The sequence below is a fragment of the Choloepus didactylus genome, chromosome 3 (genome assembly GCF_015220235.1).
Source record: "Choloepus didactylus isolate mChoDid1 chromosome 3, mChoDid1.pri, whole genome shotgun sequence".
NCBI lineage: Eukaryota > Metazoa > Chordata > Mammalia > Pilosa > Megalonychidae > Choloepus > Choloepus didactylus.
The window spans coordinates 106,545,632-106,561,988 of record NC_051309.1 but is presented as its reverse complement, the minus strand read 5'-3'; the positions used below and the strand labels follow the sequence as shown (position 1 = coordinate 106,561,988).

Sequence of the window (16,357 nt, the reverse complement as noted above, 5' to 3'; positions counted from 1 at the left end):
TCCTTTTTGGTCAAGAAGGCATTCTCAGTCCCACGATGCTGGGACCAGGCTCATCCCCAGGAGTCCTGTCCCCCATTGTCAGGAGATTTACACCGCTGGGAGTCGTGCCCCACAGAGTGGGGAGGGAAGTGAGTTAATTTGCAGAGTTGGCTGAGAGAAAGAGGCCACATCAAAGCAACAGAAGAGGTTTGTGGAAGAGAGATTTTAATGGGGGGTACTATAAGGATTAAAAGTAAAAAGTGCATTGTGGAATAATGAAAATGCTCTAAAATTGTTCATGGGGATGTGTACACAACTATGGGATGATACTGGGAGCCACTGATTTTATATTTCAGATGGTTTGTGTGGTGTATGAATATATCTCAATAAAATTACATTTTAAAAAAAGTTAAAAGTACAGAATAAACACTGAAAGGCTTTCCTTGGGTGATTCCTTCCAAAGGAGAACAAAATGGCGTGTGTGCACATCTTTGTATCTTAAATATTCCATTTGACATGTTTGTTAAGTGTAGACCAAGGTTGGCTGAATGTGCCTGTGAGTGTAGAGCTTGCATTCTGACAGGCGTCTATACCACAGCCCTGTGTCCATTCTCCTTTCCATCAATAAGGAAGAGGATCGAAAAGCACACCTTCCTGTAGTGTGTCACCTGATACATATCCTTAGAATCCTCCCAAACCCTGGTTGACACAACCTCCAAGGACATTTTCATTAAAACAGCAGGAAGTCGTAGGACTAGTCCCAACAGTCATGTGCTTACGTGAGTCTCCTCCCCAGCATTTCTTCCACATCATCCTCTGGCATCTTTTCTTGAGCATCTCTGAGAAGAGCCTACTTGCCATATTCTACTCAGGGGAGCCCACTCCATATGTGGGCAGCTCTGGCTCAGAGAAGGTTTGGAAGGCTGTTTGACCTGAAGGTTTGTGTGACTCCTGCTAACAAGGAAAACCTAAGGAAGCTTGATCTTATGCACGATTTAAGGAGCAGTGGGTTCTCTTTTCTTTGTACCTAGGGCTGTGGTGAGAGTAGCTACTTTCCTGCCTTATCACACAGTTTCCCCTTTTCCACATTTATTACCAAACCTTCCTCTTTACCTAGTCAGAGACCTGTGGCATCACTGGGGAGCTTTGTCCCCAGCCAGCTTGCCGGTCTCCAGGGCATAAGGTTCACCTCCAAATGCTGCACCCACACCCGGCCTTTCTGTAGCCTGTTGGGCCCCAGATCATACTTACCTATTGCCACTCTTTCATCATTTTTTAAAGGACCTCTATGCCCAAAAGTGTGGGATCCCTTTTAATATTGTTTACTCGAGTAAAGTCCCTTTAATGTAGTTTTTTTTTTTTTTGTAGTTGAAGATGCCAGGATGAATGGAACAGGCAGAAATAAATACATATATTTCTCTAAATCAGCACCTTAACTGATGAAATCCCATGTGGGAAATAAAGAGGACTGTGTTATTTCTTGGCTTTTCTAACTCTTGGAGAATATTTCAAATGGCCCAAGCCTCCTTCTGAATACAAACAATAAAAACTGATCGAGAATATATTTTGACCTAGAAAATTTGAGATAACTAGGAAGCCAGTGTCTGCATGACTTCAACCTGCCTTGATGATCTGATGCCTTAAGGTTTGGGGAAGTAGAGGGAAAATCCCAGAGCTAAGATACTATGAGATAGACATGGAGCTTCCTCCTTGACTGAAGCCCGAGGACAAAGCCTGTGAGTCAGTCTCTGCACCTTTGGAAACGAGAAATTAATTCACAGTGCCTGGGGCATGTAGCTTTCTGCCAAATATTTGAGATGAATTGAATTTGGACTCAATTCCTGATATGTATATATTATGTAACATTATGAGAAAATTTACCAGGGGAACTGGAAAATGAACTAACCCAGCCTTTATGGAGGTAAGAAGGAAAATCTAATTAAAGTCTTTGGATGACTTCTGTCTTGGTGTTTTGGGGGGGGGGGTGTGCACAGGTGCTGCATATGATTGTGTTGTTTCTATAGTATGAGTGTGATACTGTCATATTTACATGCTTAGGGTAGTACCTAATAAAGGGGAGGAAAGTTTTATAGTCTGGGATAGGCATTGAGAAAAGTGATGTGATTAGGTTTTATTTTATTTTATTTTTTTCCCCTGTCCTTCCTTTTTTTTCTGGATCAAGGAAAGTTTAATTTGAAATTATTGGTACCCCTGATGATAATTTTATTTCTAGTGAGTTCATCAAGTACAGTTAACAAGGAGCTCTAGGGAAACCTGAGGACTTAGCTGGAGGGGGTAGAATTTGGGCCCAAACCTTGGGGTCCTGTGAATTTGCCAGGCACTTATTTTCTTTCTTCCTTCCATCCCTCTCCCACCCCTGTGCTCCCAGAATGCACTTGAAGCCCTGGTCAAACACTGTCACGTGTATCAGCATCTACGGTGAAATACTCCTTCCCCAGCTGCCCCCTCCAATCCCCCAATTGCACAGGGCTGTGAGGTCTTTGAAGGCAGGGATTTGGCCTTTCTACTCAGCCTTACCACTGCAAAGCCCACCTAGCCCAGGGCCTGACCCCTAGTGGGTCACTCAGATGTTTGCTGAAAGAATGAACATTTTTTGCCTTTTCTAATTTTTAAGAAGTAATTGTTTTATTTCCTTTGCATCCCTCCCCCAGTACATTCTCCTCTTGGCAGGCTGCTTGATGTCTGCTTGCTGAATATAAAAACAGCAGACAGCCTCACCCTTTCTGCCTTCCAGCCCCTCACTCGCTCGCAGCCCTTGGGGGCTCTGTGGAGCGTGTGTGGCCCCAGGTCACCCATTCTGCCCCTGTCACCAGAAGACTTGTCCTGCACGTTACCCTTCACAGCTCCATTTCCCAGAATCTGTTTTGGCAAAACAAAACTTTCAAAAAGGGTAAGACTGTGGGGGTGGTAGGAGGTGGAAAGAATAATGAGGTAAAAGGGTATGTTGATATGACTAAGATGGGGCCCTTCTGAATATTCTAGATGGAAGTGAAGCGTCTTCAAATTTACCGGCAGTTATCATATTGCCTTACGATTTCTAGCCTTTTTAAATTTTTGCTTTCTACATTAGTGAGAAGTCTTCCTTGGGCTGCAGTTTGATGTTATTTAAAATGTTTCCTGAGACTGTTGTTTCACAAAGGAAGGATAGCACAGCTAGTATTTCTGAGGAAGCCCTCAACCCAGTGGCTTCATTTTGTTTTCATGATGGGAAATTATTTTAATGTCACAGTCACCTCACTACCTCTTTGAGTTCTTCATCTAAAATTAACACGTCTGCTCTTTCACCCTGTACAGCCAGTGCAAAGGGGAATTAAAACAGTGCCTGGATCCATAAAAGGAATATAGTGTATACAGAATCAAGGCCACAGTAACAAATGACAGGCGATCTTAAAATATTGGCTTAACCTAGCTTTCACCATTGCAGAAGCTTACTAGAAGTGGAGCAGGTCATTGCTCAAGCGTCTGGCAGTACATTAATCACAAGAAATTCATTAGGCCTTAATGTGAGTCTAATGAGAAATTCCTATTATCCATGTTTGCTTATGGGCTTTGTTGGTTAATTACCAGATGGAACACCAGAGCCCCTAAAATGTGATTATGAAGTGATTTTTTAAAATCCTTTCTTGGAGTGTAATTTTCTGTTAATGAATCTCAAGAAACTGAAGATTATCTGCTGTGGAGATGCCTAACAATCCAATATAATTACAAAACCTTTTTAGAGAGGAGCCGTTTAACTCAATGTGGTCAAAATATAGCCCTTATAACTGTTCTCTGTGTATGTGTCTTTTTTGTCGTAGTTTTCTGTGTTCCTGGGAATTATTTTCTTCCTGGAGCTCACTGCTGGGGTCCTGGCGTTTGTTTTCAAAGACTGGATCAAAGACCAGCTGTATTTCTTTATAAACAACAACATCAGAGCGTACAGGGATGATATTGATTTGCAAAACCTCATAGACTTCACCCAGGAATATGTAAGTTTCAGTTTGGTTTATTTTAAGTGGGGAGCCTTCTTGGAATGGTGACCCCAGTGAATACTCACTCCTGGTTTCTCTCACCTGCCAACTGGAATCTCCCTCTGACTTGACTGCACGGTTTTTTTTGTTTGTTTGCTTGTTTATTGTTTTCTCACTTGCTCTGGGATGTAAGGAATTTGTACCTTAAAAATAAGTACCCTGTTTTCACTTAAGTCAGAGGAGCAACAAGGAAAACTCTGGAGGGAAAATGAAGAACGTTTTGCTATAGATTTAAAGTTTTGTTAGGTAATTAAATACAGATTCTTTCTTGTCCCGCCCCCCTCCCAGTTTTCATAATCCTCCATACTTCACAGAACATAATAATAAACTTTTCAATAGCATATTTGTCTGCAAAGTTCCTAAAATATGCCTATCTAAATATTATGATAAATGCAGTTAAAACTAAACATTCAGAAATTTCTGAGCCCTAGTGGTTTCTAGCAAGTGAAGAATTCTGTGCCGTTTAGAACCACCAGCCCAGGCCTCTGAGTCTTAGAATGTGTTGACTCCTGATAGTTTGTCATAGTCTAGGGACAAGCCACAAGGCAGCAGATGCCCTGTTTCACTTGAAATGCAAAACGGTATACAGGGGTCAAAAGACAGCAGATTCTAGTGCTGAATCTGATTAGCTGAGTTACCCTGGGCATGTCCATTTTTCCTCAATAGTAAAGTGGCTATAACAATAGCTACTGTCTAACTCACAGGGATATTATCATACTCTAACAAGATGTGCGTAGTTTTATAGGAGGCTTAAGGTGTTATTACCCTGAAGACTGACAAGTCTTTATTTGCATGAATTGAAGAATTGGGATAAATCCAGCTGATCTGGAAGGCTGGGCCGGTGACACTGAAGTGTATAGGTGAGCCTGGAGGGCAAACATTAGCCCACAGACCAGTGGCCCTCAGCTTGGTTGGACGGTTTTACAGGTCTTGCTGGACTTTTCTTTTGATAGAGGAAGGAAGTGGCTGTCTCTCGCCATGCATGAGGCCGCCCTCTCTCATTAGGCCTCAGAACCAAGCTGCAAGCTGCGTTGGGTGGTTTTTGTTCAGCGTCAGCAACAGTTGCCACTGGGTGAACTGTACCTCCAATGTGAAATTAAGCCCTGTTTCATCTCCTCAGCATACTCCCTGGTTTTGTTAGGTCATAATGGATGCAAGCTCACATCTCCCCAACTCTTTTCCCTGACTAAGTTGCATGACAAATCGGAGGGAGCTTTGTAGCCCAATCTGGAGGTGCACAACCCAAGCCCTCAGGAGGACCAGATGCATTAGAAGAACATGCGTCTACAAGTTCTCCTGAAATGCTGTCTGCTTTATATGGGAATACTGTTATTTCATGTGATTTTATTTTTCTATCATGGAGTTTAATGTTTTGAAGTAGCTGTTGGCCCTGAAAGCCTTGAAGTTTTCAAGGGTTGATACTTATTTAACTCAGAGAAGGTGGAGAATAGTCCAGGGGGAGTTGAGGAAGGGGCTTTTGGGGCAACCCTGTGACAGGTCCTATTCAAGATCCACTGAATTAAACAGCTTGTTAGTTTACATTTTAATTAGATGGTTTAATTATTTTAATTGAAAATGTAAAGACATGCTCTTGGTTAAAAAAATTTGAAGACTAGAAACAGATATATAATGAAAAGAAAGCCTCTTCTTTTGGGGACAGTGTATATTTTCATTTTCTTGATTATAGTAATCTTTGAGCATGTGCATGTGTCAAAAATATACAAAGTTTATTCGATGTCAATAATACCTCAATATAAATGATTTTTGAAATGAGATTCAAATGCAGAGATGAAAATTTTTAAAAAGTAAGGTTCTGGATATCCCACTTACAATCTGAGTTGCCTCCTCCAGATGCTACCATGTTATTAGTGTCACTTTTGTCCTTCTAGAATTTTCCAGTGGGTACCCAAGCCAAATAGAGCTTTTTCTAACATAGTCCCGCTGCATAGCTGCTGTTCTGCCTATGCCTTGGGTAGGAGAGTCTGCAACTTTCTCATCAGTTGTTTAAATCACATGCCAACACACCTTTACAAACCTTCAGCCTTAATTATTTAGGAAGCTTTCAGATGGGCCCTTTAGATTCAGTTTGGCTTAAAAATAAATTCCGAGGCAGAAGAGAAGGTTGGAGCTGGCAGGAGCTGGGTGTCGTTTTGGCGGGTGTGAGTGTAGGCGCCTGGTCGCCTCCAAGTCGAGATGTTCTAATTCTCTCCTGTTTGCTCTAGTGGCAGTGCTGTGGGGCTTTTGGAGCTGATGATTGGAACCTAAATATTTACTTCAATTGCACAGATTCCAACGCAAGTCGAGAGCGATGCGGCGTGCCGTTCTCCTGCTGTACTAAAGATCCTGCAGTAAGTAAATGTCAGCAGAGGCTGTGGGATGGGCAGGGTGATTGTTTTCGCGAAGCTGCTTCTTATATGCTCATTCCTAATTGTAGCTCCTGTAGGGGTATGGTGCTCAGATCTTCCCAGAAGGAATAATAATCGTTAACATTAATTTAGCAGTAGGTACTGGTTTCTGTTCTAAGCCTTTATGGGCATTGACTCCTTTAAGCCCAGAATGTTCCTCCCAGTGGATACCACCAGTATCCCCCTTTTACAGGTGAAGAAACCAGGGTGCACAGAGTTTAAGTAACTTTTCTAAGCTCACACTGCTAGCAAGTGATGGAGCTGAGTGAGTTTCAAACTCAGGCAGGCTGCCTGTATTGCTCCTTCTTTTCGAGAAGGATGGGCTTGTTGGTGGACTCTCTGCATTGGTTTGGAGTTATAACCCTTTTCTTCCTGGCTTGGCTTTTGGGGAAGTATTGGGAATAGGAGAACAGTATGAGACAAGATGAGGCCAGACAACTATATCTGCAGAAGACCCCAGCTGCCCAGACTCTTGGGAGTTGTAATGATAACAACTGCAGTTTATATTTTATTTTTAAAAAGTTTTAACCTATTCACAATGCACTTCCTTTTACCACAGGTTTGATTGTATTTTGGGTCAAATCATGTGCTTGATATATAGAATGATGCAAAATGTAGCTTCCTTATTGTAATTTAAAAGCCAGAGCTGAGTGTTGGAATGAAAACTGTGAGAAGTTGCTCCTACTACACTCGTCCCTGCATGCTTTTATCCCGCGGCCCTTCTGGGGACTCTTTAGCCTCTCCCTGCCCCTGCACTCACCAAGTGGCCCTTCCCCTCAAGATCTCCCCCACCCTCTGATGAGTCAAGGAGTGGTGCTCTGGGGGTGGGAAGCAGAACTTCCCTGCAGGCCTCTGCAGCTGGCTGCCCTTCTGGGAGCTTGGCCTGGGCTCTTTCTCACGGTGTGAAGCAGGAGATTGAATCACTAAGGGCTGTGCTACCCAGGCTCTGAGACTCTTGCCGGGTCTCACAAAGGAACAGCCTGCCCCTCCTCTAGCTTCTCTGTCAGACTGAGGGGGGCTGACAGGAGGGAGGGTCCCAGGCTGGGGCCCGGGGTGCCCCCTCCAGGCTGCCTTGCCACTGGTCAGCAAATACTGAACTGTGCCCTCTCGGTCTCCAGTTCCTGCCCCATGTTAACATTTCCATCAGAAGAATTCTGAAGATTGTCAGGAGGCGTTATGCCTCTCCTTTCAACAACAGATTCTCTACATAGAGTTCCCATTCCATAAGCTAAAATCTACGCCATAGCCCACAGTGGGGAAAAATTAGCAAAACCCCAAAAGTGGAACCCACATTTCTGATCAGGCCCTATGAGACAATATCAAGTCTGTCTATGGGATATGTGGTTGAACAGCATTGTGTTTTTAAGTTATTAATGGAAAGCATTCTCATTGAGGAAACACTTAATACAGAAGTGTATAGATTAAAAAATGGGCATTCCCTAAAAAGATCATTAATGAAGACATTATTTTGCCCTTTGACTCTGGTGGTTATCTGTGTCTCCAGTTCCCTAAACCCCATAAGCTTCGTGAGATTATTAACTTTGAGTCTTGAGCCTCTCGTGTAATGGACTTGCTATTCTTTCTGATATCCCTGAGCATCAGCTTTCCTCATTTGTAAAATGGAGTTTAAATTTTAAAACCTACTTAAGAGTATTGCTTTAATAATTACATGGGATAATGCATGTAAAGTATCTTTCCTGGTGACTGTGACATATATATGCTCATTTTATTACTGACCCTTGACGGGGTTCTCCGCTAACTTGCAGGTGGGCTTTCTCTCTAACAAGTGAATTTCACTTTGCGGTTTTCTTTCTCCACTAGGAAGATGTAATCAACACTCAGTGTGGCTATGATGCCAGGCAAAAGCCAGTAAGTGGAATCTCGTTTTGTGGCTTAGCACAAAGGGTGTTTGGAAGAGCTTTTGAGAATGCATGGTGCTGTGGCAGTATCTGTGACACTGTGCTCTCCTCTTCCCTTGTGAAGGAAGTTGATCAGCAGATTGTAATCTACACAAAAGGCTGTGTGCCCCAGTTTGAGAAGTGGCTGCAGGACAATTTAACTATCGTGGCTGGTATTTTCATAGGCATTGCTTTGCTGCAGGTAAGACAAGGGTCTTTTATGGATACCACAGAAAAATGCCCTGAGACAGCCCTCGCCAAGACAGGAGCTTCAGTTGACCACCTCATTGTCACGGTTTTTACAGACACATTGGAGAGCTGAGGAATAGATGTAAAACTATTTGGTTTGCATTTTATTAAAGTTCTGGTTTGAGATGCTACTGTCCCGAAACACTTGAGGAAACAAGTTAGGAGTACTCACACTTCTCAATGCAAAACGTACAACAAAGTTCCAGTAATCAAGATAGTATGTACTGGCATAAGGTTAGGCTTATAAATCAGTTGAATAGAACTGAAAGTCCAGAAGTAAAGCCATATGTCTATTAGTTGATTTTTGACAAGGATTTCAAGACCCTTCAATGAGTAAAGAATAGTCTTTTCAAAAAATGGTGCTGGGACAAATGGATATCTATATGCAAAAGAATGTATTTGGGCCCCTGACTCACACCATATACAAAAATTAATTCAAAATGGATTAAAGACCTAAATGTAAGAGCTAAAGCTCTAAAACTCTTAGAAGAAAATAGAGGTGTAAATCTTCATGACCTTAGATTAGGCAATGGTTTCTTAGATGTGACACCAAAAGCACAGATGACAAAAGAAAAGAAAAATAAATTGGGTTTCATCAGCAAAACTTACGTGCTGAAAACGATACCACCACCAAGAAACTAAAAAGGCAACCCATAGAATGGGAAGAATTTATTATTTGCAAATCATATATCTGATAAGGCTCTAATATCCAGAATATACAAAGAACTTGTACAACTTAACAATAAAGAGAAAAATAACCCACTTTAAAAATGGGCAAAGAATTTGAATGAACATTTCTCCAAAGATATATAAATGGCCAATAAGCATGTGAAAAGATGCTGAACATCATTAGTCATTAGGGAAATGCAATACAAAACCACAATGAGGTACCACTTCTCACCCACTAGGATGGCTATAATTAAAAAAATAAAAAAAAGAAAAGAACACGTGTTGGCAAGGATGTGGAGAAATTGACATTGCTGGTTAGAATGTAAATTGACACAACCACTGTGGGAAACAGTTTGGCAGTTCCTCAAAAAGTTAAACATAGACTTACCAAATGCTCCAGTAATTCTGCTCCTAGGTATATATATACACACACAAATATTGAAAACCTATGTTCACACAAAAACTTATACCTGAACGTTCATAGCAGCATTATTCACAATAGCCCCAAAGTGAAAACTACATAAATGTCCATCAACTGATGATTGGATAAACAAAATGTGATATATCTGTACAATGGACTATTATCCAGCCATAAAAAGGAATGAAAGCTGATACATGCTAGACACAGATGACCCTTGAAAACATGAAAGAAGGCAGACAAAAAAGGTCACATGTCATTTATATTAAATGTCCAGATGGACAAACCTATAAAGATGGAAAATAAATGAGTGGTTGCCAGGGGTTGGGGGAAGGAAGGAGTGGGAATGAGATTGCTCGTGGATGTGGGGTTTCTTTTGGGTGCGATAAAAATGTTCTGGAATTAGACAGTAGAGATGGTTGTATGTTCTTGTGAATATGCTAAAAACCACTAATTGTACATGTTAAGAGGGTGAATTTTATGGTACATGAATTGTATCTCAATTTTTAAAAACTTGATTAAAAGAAAAAAAGGACATGGCGGCCAAGGAAAAGGACCCTAATGAAGTTAGAGTTTTGCTGTTTGACTCTCTTTTTCCTTCCTTTCTCAGATTTTTGGGATATGCCTGGCCCAGAATTTGGTTAGTGACATTGAAGCTGTCAGGGCTAGCTGGTAAAGCCCCTGCAACAGCTGCTGCAAGACACTGGACAGACCCTTGCCTTCCTGCTCGTCCAGCATGCTGAGCTGACATCCAAGCTGCAGGGACCCTGGTCACAGAGGCATCCTGCCATCCCACCTGGCTGAGCTGCAAAGAACTTGTGTTTTTTTTGTTTGTTTGTTTTTTGTTTTTGGGGGGAGGGGGGATAAAACTGGGAAATGCTGCTGCTCACTGACGAATTTAAAAAGAAAAATAACCATTATGAAAGTCATTGCACCGTGAATCTACTGTAGCCATGGATTTATGGAACGTTGGAAACTTACCCAAAAAAAAAGGGTGGGGGACGCTGATGTGCTTACATGGAAACAGAATACCCTTGGATTTGTAGGAAATACCATGTTCTCTACCTGTGCAATTGGAGGGCTGACAGAAGTCACAACTTGAAGGGACTGGCTTCTGTGCCGCAGCCTGAGGAAGTACATCTTTTCTAAAACTCAGTCTCTTAACTGGGAGCGTGTTTGGGGACCTCCCTCCACAATGTGATTCAAGCAGCTGTTACAACTGTCATCCCAAGAAGAAACCAGCTTGTCTTTGAGTTCATATTTTGAGGTAATCGCATTGAATAAGTAACTTGTAAAGGGCACACTTGGTCTACTCTGGAGTGTCTCCTTGTAAGGGACGTTGTGTATTCCATGTGCACTGAGCCAGGGTGTTGAAACACTTCCTCATGCTGTATTTTAGCAGGACCTTTTTCTAAGCAGACCTGAGCTTTATCAATGAAATGCAAGGAGAAAAAAAATGAGGTATTAGCCAACCCCCTTCTTACCCCCCCAACTGGTTGTCGGATTCTTTGGAAACTCTGGAATACTCTGTGTTGGGGTTTTTGTTTCTTGTAGGTTTTGTTTTGTCTCCCAAAGGTGAAAGCTATGATTCAGTTTCTCTTATATTTTAAAATGTTCTCGTACTCAGCTCGACTGTTTTTCTTTTGTGTAATCCTACCTGCATGCCCTGTGAATCAATCCACCATCTCCCTTTCCTGCCATCCTTCCTACGAACATTTGAAAATGTTTTTGGTCAGCATTTATTTCCTGGGCTCATGGCCTTTATGCGGTCGTGGCAGGAAGAGACCAGCTGTGCCATCGCAAATGCTTCCATGAACTCAACAGACTTGTTACAGGGCTGAGCCTCGTGGCCTCCTGCACCCTCTCCCTCTTTCTCTTTGAATGGAACTAAACCCAATTCCAAAGCAGTGTTGACACAATCAAAAAGCTTCCTTTTTTTTTCCTTTCCTGTTTTAGTTTGCCTTTATTAAAAGAACGCATGACCCCAGCTCCTTCTGTTCTCTTATTGTAGACTAACCATCAGAGTAGTTAACAAAGCACAAACACTTTGGAGGGGAGTACATTAAGCTGGGGCAAATGTCTGTGACACAAAGTGGGAAACCACTTGCCTGGCACTGGTGCTGCTGCCCCTGCCCCTGCTCCACTAAGTGGGGCAAGATTTGCCCCCAGATTTTCCTCCAACTGGTATCCCCTGAATATGTCCACCAGATATTGCTCTCCTGGGGAGCAGATACTAGTCTGTGGAATGCTGGGAAAACCACAGGCATATTTTACAGCACATAACTGGGCAGCTAGCTAGCATGCTTGGTGGAAATTTAGCAAGGTTTTCCATTTCAGCCCCATGTGGCCTCACTGCAGCTGATGGCTGTGTCATTGTGCTCAGATACAGGACAACAATTCTTTTAAAATCTAGTCTCCACAGTTTGGGTGTGTGTCTGACTGTGCACGTGTGCTTGTGTGTCTGTATAGTTAGAGATGTTTAATCCATATCCCAGCTGTACGATTATCTCATTTCATCTCTTCCCACACCACAGTTGTTTTGTAATTTCATGCCATCATGGAGAAGACTTGAGCTCTCCAATAGGCATGTTTGTCTTTTTTTGTTTATTACCTCATTCTCCGGTGAACTCCACTTGACCAGTTAATTCAGAATCAGACGATATCCCCACCCTTAGGCACATCCAGTGAAAGGCCAAACACCAAGTCCAAGTGAATTATAAATTTTAATCACCCTTTATTTTTTACACTTGAGAGTGGTTGTCATAAAGGCTGTCATTAATAAACTTGGTTCTACCTTACATGGAGTTGTGTGTTTCTTCATCACTTCTCTGTTTGTGAAATTCCCAAATCCAGTGGTTCTCCAGCTTTAGGGTACATCAGGATCCCCGGGAGGGCTTGTTAAAACACAGATTGCTGGGCCCCATTCCTAGAGGTTCTGGTTTAATAGATCTGGGGTAAAGCTTGAGAATATCCATTTCTCACAAGTTCCCCGGGGATGCTGATGCCATTGGTCTTTGAGAACCAGGAAGGGGAGGAGACAGGAAAGATTTTGCAGCTGGAGAGGGAACAGTCCCTTTGTGCTCCTGGCCTCAGACTGATGAGGGACAAGGGTCAGAATGGGATGTGTAGGAAATCCTTGTCCCTGCAGCCAGTCATTGCTGACCAGAGTCACCTGGGGACCCCTTAAAATACAGATCCCAGGCCTTGCCTCTTGCCTTCTGGAGTTGGGAGCCCAGAGTCCATATTTTTTAAAAGTTCCCATGAGAATTTAATACACAGATGGAGGACTTATGGGACCTGGATAAGTGTTGAGAATATTCGTACCCTTTGTAAAAGAAAATAATTTCTAATAGTTCCTTAGAACAGGAATCTTAAAAACTCATTTGAGAAATGCCAACTTTTAAATGTCTTTTCATGGTGAATTACCAGGGCAGAAGAAAACTTATGTGTCTAAAACTAGTTGAACTTCTTTTTTTAAAGAGCAAATGGAAATGTGAAAATTTAACATTGTGTACTCTCAGTCCCAAGACTGCGAGAGAACATTTTGCCTCAGTTCCCTGGATATTTGAAACAAAAATATTGTTCTGACTTAAAGGAAATGTATTAGTGGTGAGATTAGAAACCAATCCCTGTGTCCTGACTTTTCTTAGCTATGCTGTAGAGATTATCTGTGTTAGGTAATTGGCCCTCCTTGCATACTCTAGACCAACAAGGGAAAAAAGAAAATACTGCTCAGAAATAAAAATGCTTTGTCTACAAAACTGAAAACATGCAAGAAGTTTTTTCTTCAGTGTTTTAAAAGATAAGTTATGATGAATAGGTAAAGCACAAGGGATTTTTAGGGCAGTGAAATTCAATATAATACTGTGATCATGGACGCATAACTACACATTTGTCAAAACCTTTTCAAAAAACATGGATTTGGGGAGATCTATTATTTGACCTGTTACCACAAACACTGTTTCTTCCATAATTTAAAAATATCTAGCACAGTTTTTAAAAATGAACTCAGGAATGAAAAATTAGAAAAGAATTTGTACCACAAAGAACTTGAAAAAGCAGTGCATGTATTTAGTTTTCTTTTCCTGTTTTTTTTTTTTTTTTACCAGGGAATAAACCTCTACTTTTCTTCCTGCTTTCTCCATGTTGGAGGTCCCAGTCATCTTTTCCCCAACAGGATTCTGAAAAGTGTCTTTTGTCTCTTTCTTAATATGCAAAATGTCTTATCACTCATGCCCCTGTTTTGTGTGGGCAGGAACGGAATAATTTTGCAATTTTATGCAGTTCCTCTCAGAGTCTGTTTCCGGCTCTCTTGGGCAGGAGCCCTGGAAGCTGGTGGGCTGGACAATGAGGGGACAGAGCCCACTGACCTGGCAGACCTTCCCTAGTGCTCTTCATCATTTATTCCGTGAAGCCCTGCTTCTCTAGGGAAATCCTTTGTAGACCTCCAAAGAAGAACTGGGAACCTCTCCATAAATGTTGGCCAACAGGGTTTTTTGGCCAGCTCCCTTCAGTGAGGCCGGAGGGGCTGTTTCTAAACATTTCCCTGGTCTGCTAGTGAGAAGCTGTCTTTAAACCAGAGGGGAAATGCAGTGTCTGCCTGGAAATAGCTAACCTTGGCCTTATCCTGGTGATACAGTAAAATCTACAAAGTCTCTGTATGACAACAGGTGTGTTTGGTGGTGGGAGTGGGGAGCAGGGAAGGAAAGTCAAACTCTGGACAGGGACCAAAACCATTTTTAGATTGGCCTGAGTCCTCCCCACACCCCCCTGTTTGGGAGGAGTTTTCTACAAAGGTCAGTTTTGAGGACTTCTTTAATTTGAGGAATTAAGTACAGCTTCATTTGGATTGTTCCTATTGAGTAGTCTTGTAAGCTTGTGAGCGGATGGCCGGTTTAGTTCACACCTGTATCCAGTAACCCAAACCAAACTCCTCCGGAACTACACCAGCCAGTGCAAGCCATCCCTCCACTTCAGGAACCCACAACTCAAGTAAATATAAAGGAAAAGCAGGATGGTTTGTGGGCTTGACACTGTAAATACACTCAGAAAAGAAAACAGTAGCATGCAGATAAGATAGTGCTTCCCATTTTGTTGCTCTTCGTTGAATGTGCACTTGAATATTATGTGTGGGGGAAAATCAATTAGAAAGAAGTTACCTTTTGAATCGAGCATCATGATCCTGCCTTAGCTTTTGCAGAGCAATTGATTTGAACAGGAACGTTTTAATAGCCTGCCCTCTAGTGTCCACCGTGTAAAACAACTGCTTCGGGAATGAAAATGATGTCTATTCACAAGTATTTGAACTTTGCGGAAACTTTAGGGTATGCAGCTCTGTGTTGGTTGCTTAGGGTGGGCAGATGTTTCATTCCTTTTGCTCTGTAGTTAGGGAACAGGGTACTTTGCTCCCTTCACTCTCTTTGTCCCGATCTTGCTGCTGGGACTTCGTTAGGTTTCGGCAAGCAGGGTGCACACAAGTCAAAGCTGAGCAGTGTTCTCATGCCAAGTCTGCACCATTTATAGAAGATGCAGATCTACAGTTGCTTATCTGTCAGGCATCCATAAAGATGCTCATCCCTGGAAGTGGAGGGAAGTGCGTTTCCTCAACACGCGCAGTCTACCTTGTACCTCCCAGTGCACGCCCTGAGCCGCCGCCCTCAAGGGAAACTGGAGAGATTTGTGTAAGTGATCCTAGGCCCCAGTGTCCTGATTTTCATCTCCATTAAAACAAACGACTCCCCTGAAGCAATGAATAGAACATTTCTTGTATTTCCTCTAAAAACACCAACGTGGATTCCCTGGAGTTTGCTTTTATCGGGGAAATTGCCAATCAATTTGCCCTTGATTCTAAAGGCCACAAATACTGGTAGTGTATTGGGGTGGTGATAACTTTAAAAATGTTCACAATCATAGCAGTTTGACCATCTGTTGGTGGGTTTTGGCCTGGAAAAGGTAGGACTGCTCCAAGGTTCCTATGCAGTTACTTTTTCCTGGGAGGATGATGAGTATGTTTTCCTTTTTATTCAAACAGATGCACCTAACCCTGGCATGGGGCATGCTCTTTTATTTGCTTTAAGCTCCTGCAAACACCCTTGACACATTTCTGTGGGACTTTTTAGTAATAAGGAATGCTTGATTACATTCTGGTTTAAAATGGTGGTGCTACATTCTGTATTTATTTGCTGTAAACTATTTAAATACAACTTGTTAGAGTGATTAAAGTTTTTTAAATAAAATAGTCATATTTCCATCATATATGCTTTCTTTAGTCTTGTTACTCTGGCTGTAGCCCACTAGTTCACTGACTCTGTTACGAGCTGGGTACTAGGGATGAATGAATTATCTGTCCCTTGAAATAACAGGTTCCATTTACTGAAAGTTTATCATGTTCCAGGCACTGTGCTATAAAGCACAGTCTAGTTGTACTTTCTGAGGAAATGTAAACTGATGGAGGGAAAACACACACACATGGAAAATTCAGCTTTCAGCAAGAGCTCAACCGACATCCTCAGAGGAGGTGCTGGCTTCAGGATGGCAGTGAGGGCTGAGACGTGGGAAGGCCACCGGGGTAATGGAAGGAGGCCTCAGGGAGAAGAGAGGCCAGATCTGGGCTTCAGAGGAAAAGCAGAGAAGACTCCAGGGCAGGCAGTAATATGGTGTCCTCCACTGGGGAGCACAAGGAGGCCCCAGGTCCTCTTGCCTGGAAGA

At 42.3% G+C, this 16,357-nt stretch overlaps 1 protein-coding gene across 1 annotated transcript in view; it reads left to right on the top strand.

Moving 5' to 3' along the window:
* The window catches only part of TSPAN5 (tetraspanin 5), a 176,718-nt gene extending 164,271 nt beyond the window's left edge, over positions 1 to 12,447 (top strand). The window contains exons 4-8 of the mRNA XM_037830297.1: positions 3,798 to 3,968; positions 6,233 to 6,358; positions 8,237 to 8,284; positions 8,399 to 8,515; positions 10,260 to 12,447. Of these exons, the coding sequence (XP_037686225.1) occupies positions 3,798 to 3,968; positions 6,233 to 6,358; positions 8,237 to 8,284; positions 8,399 to 8,515; positions 10,260 to 10,325 (528 nt within the window). The 3' untranslated portion in view covers positions 10,326 to 12,447. The remainder of the gene's footprint in view (positions 1 to 3,797; positions 3,969 to 6,232; positions 6,359 to 8,236; positions 8,285 to 8,398; positions 8,516 to 10,259) is intronic.
* The last annotated feature ends 3,910 nt before the right edge of the window (positions 12,448 to 16,357 follow it).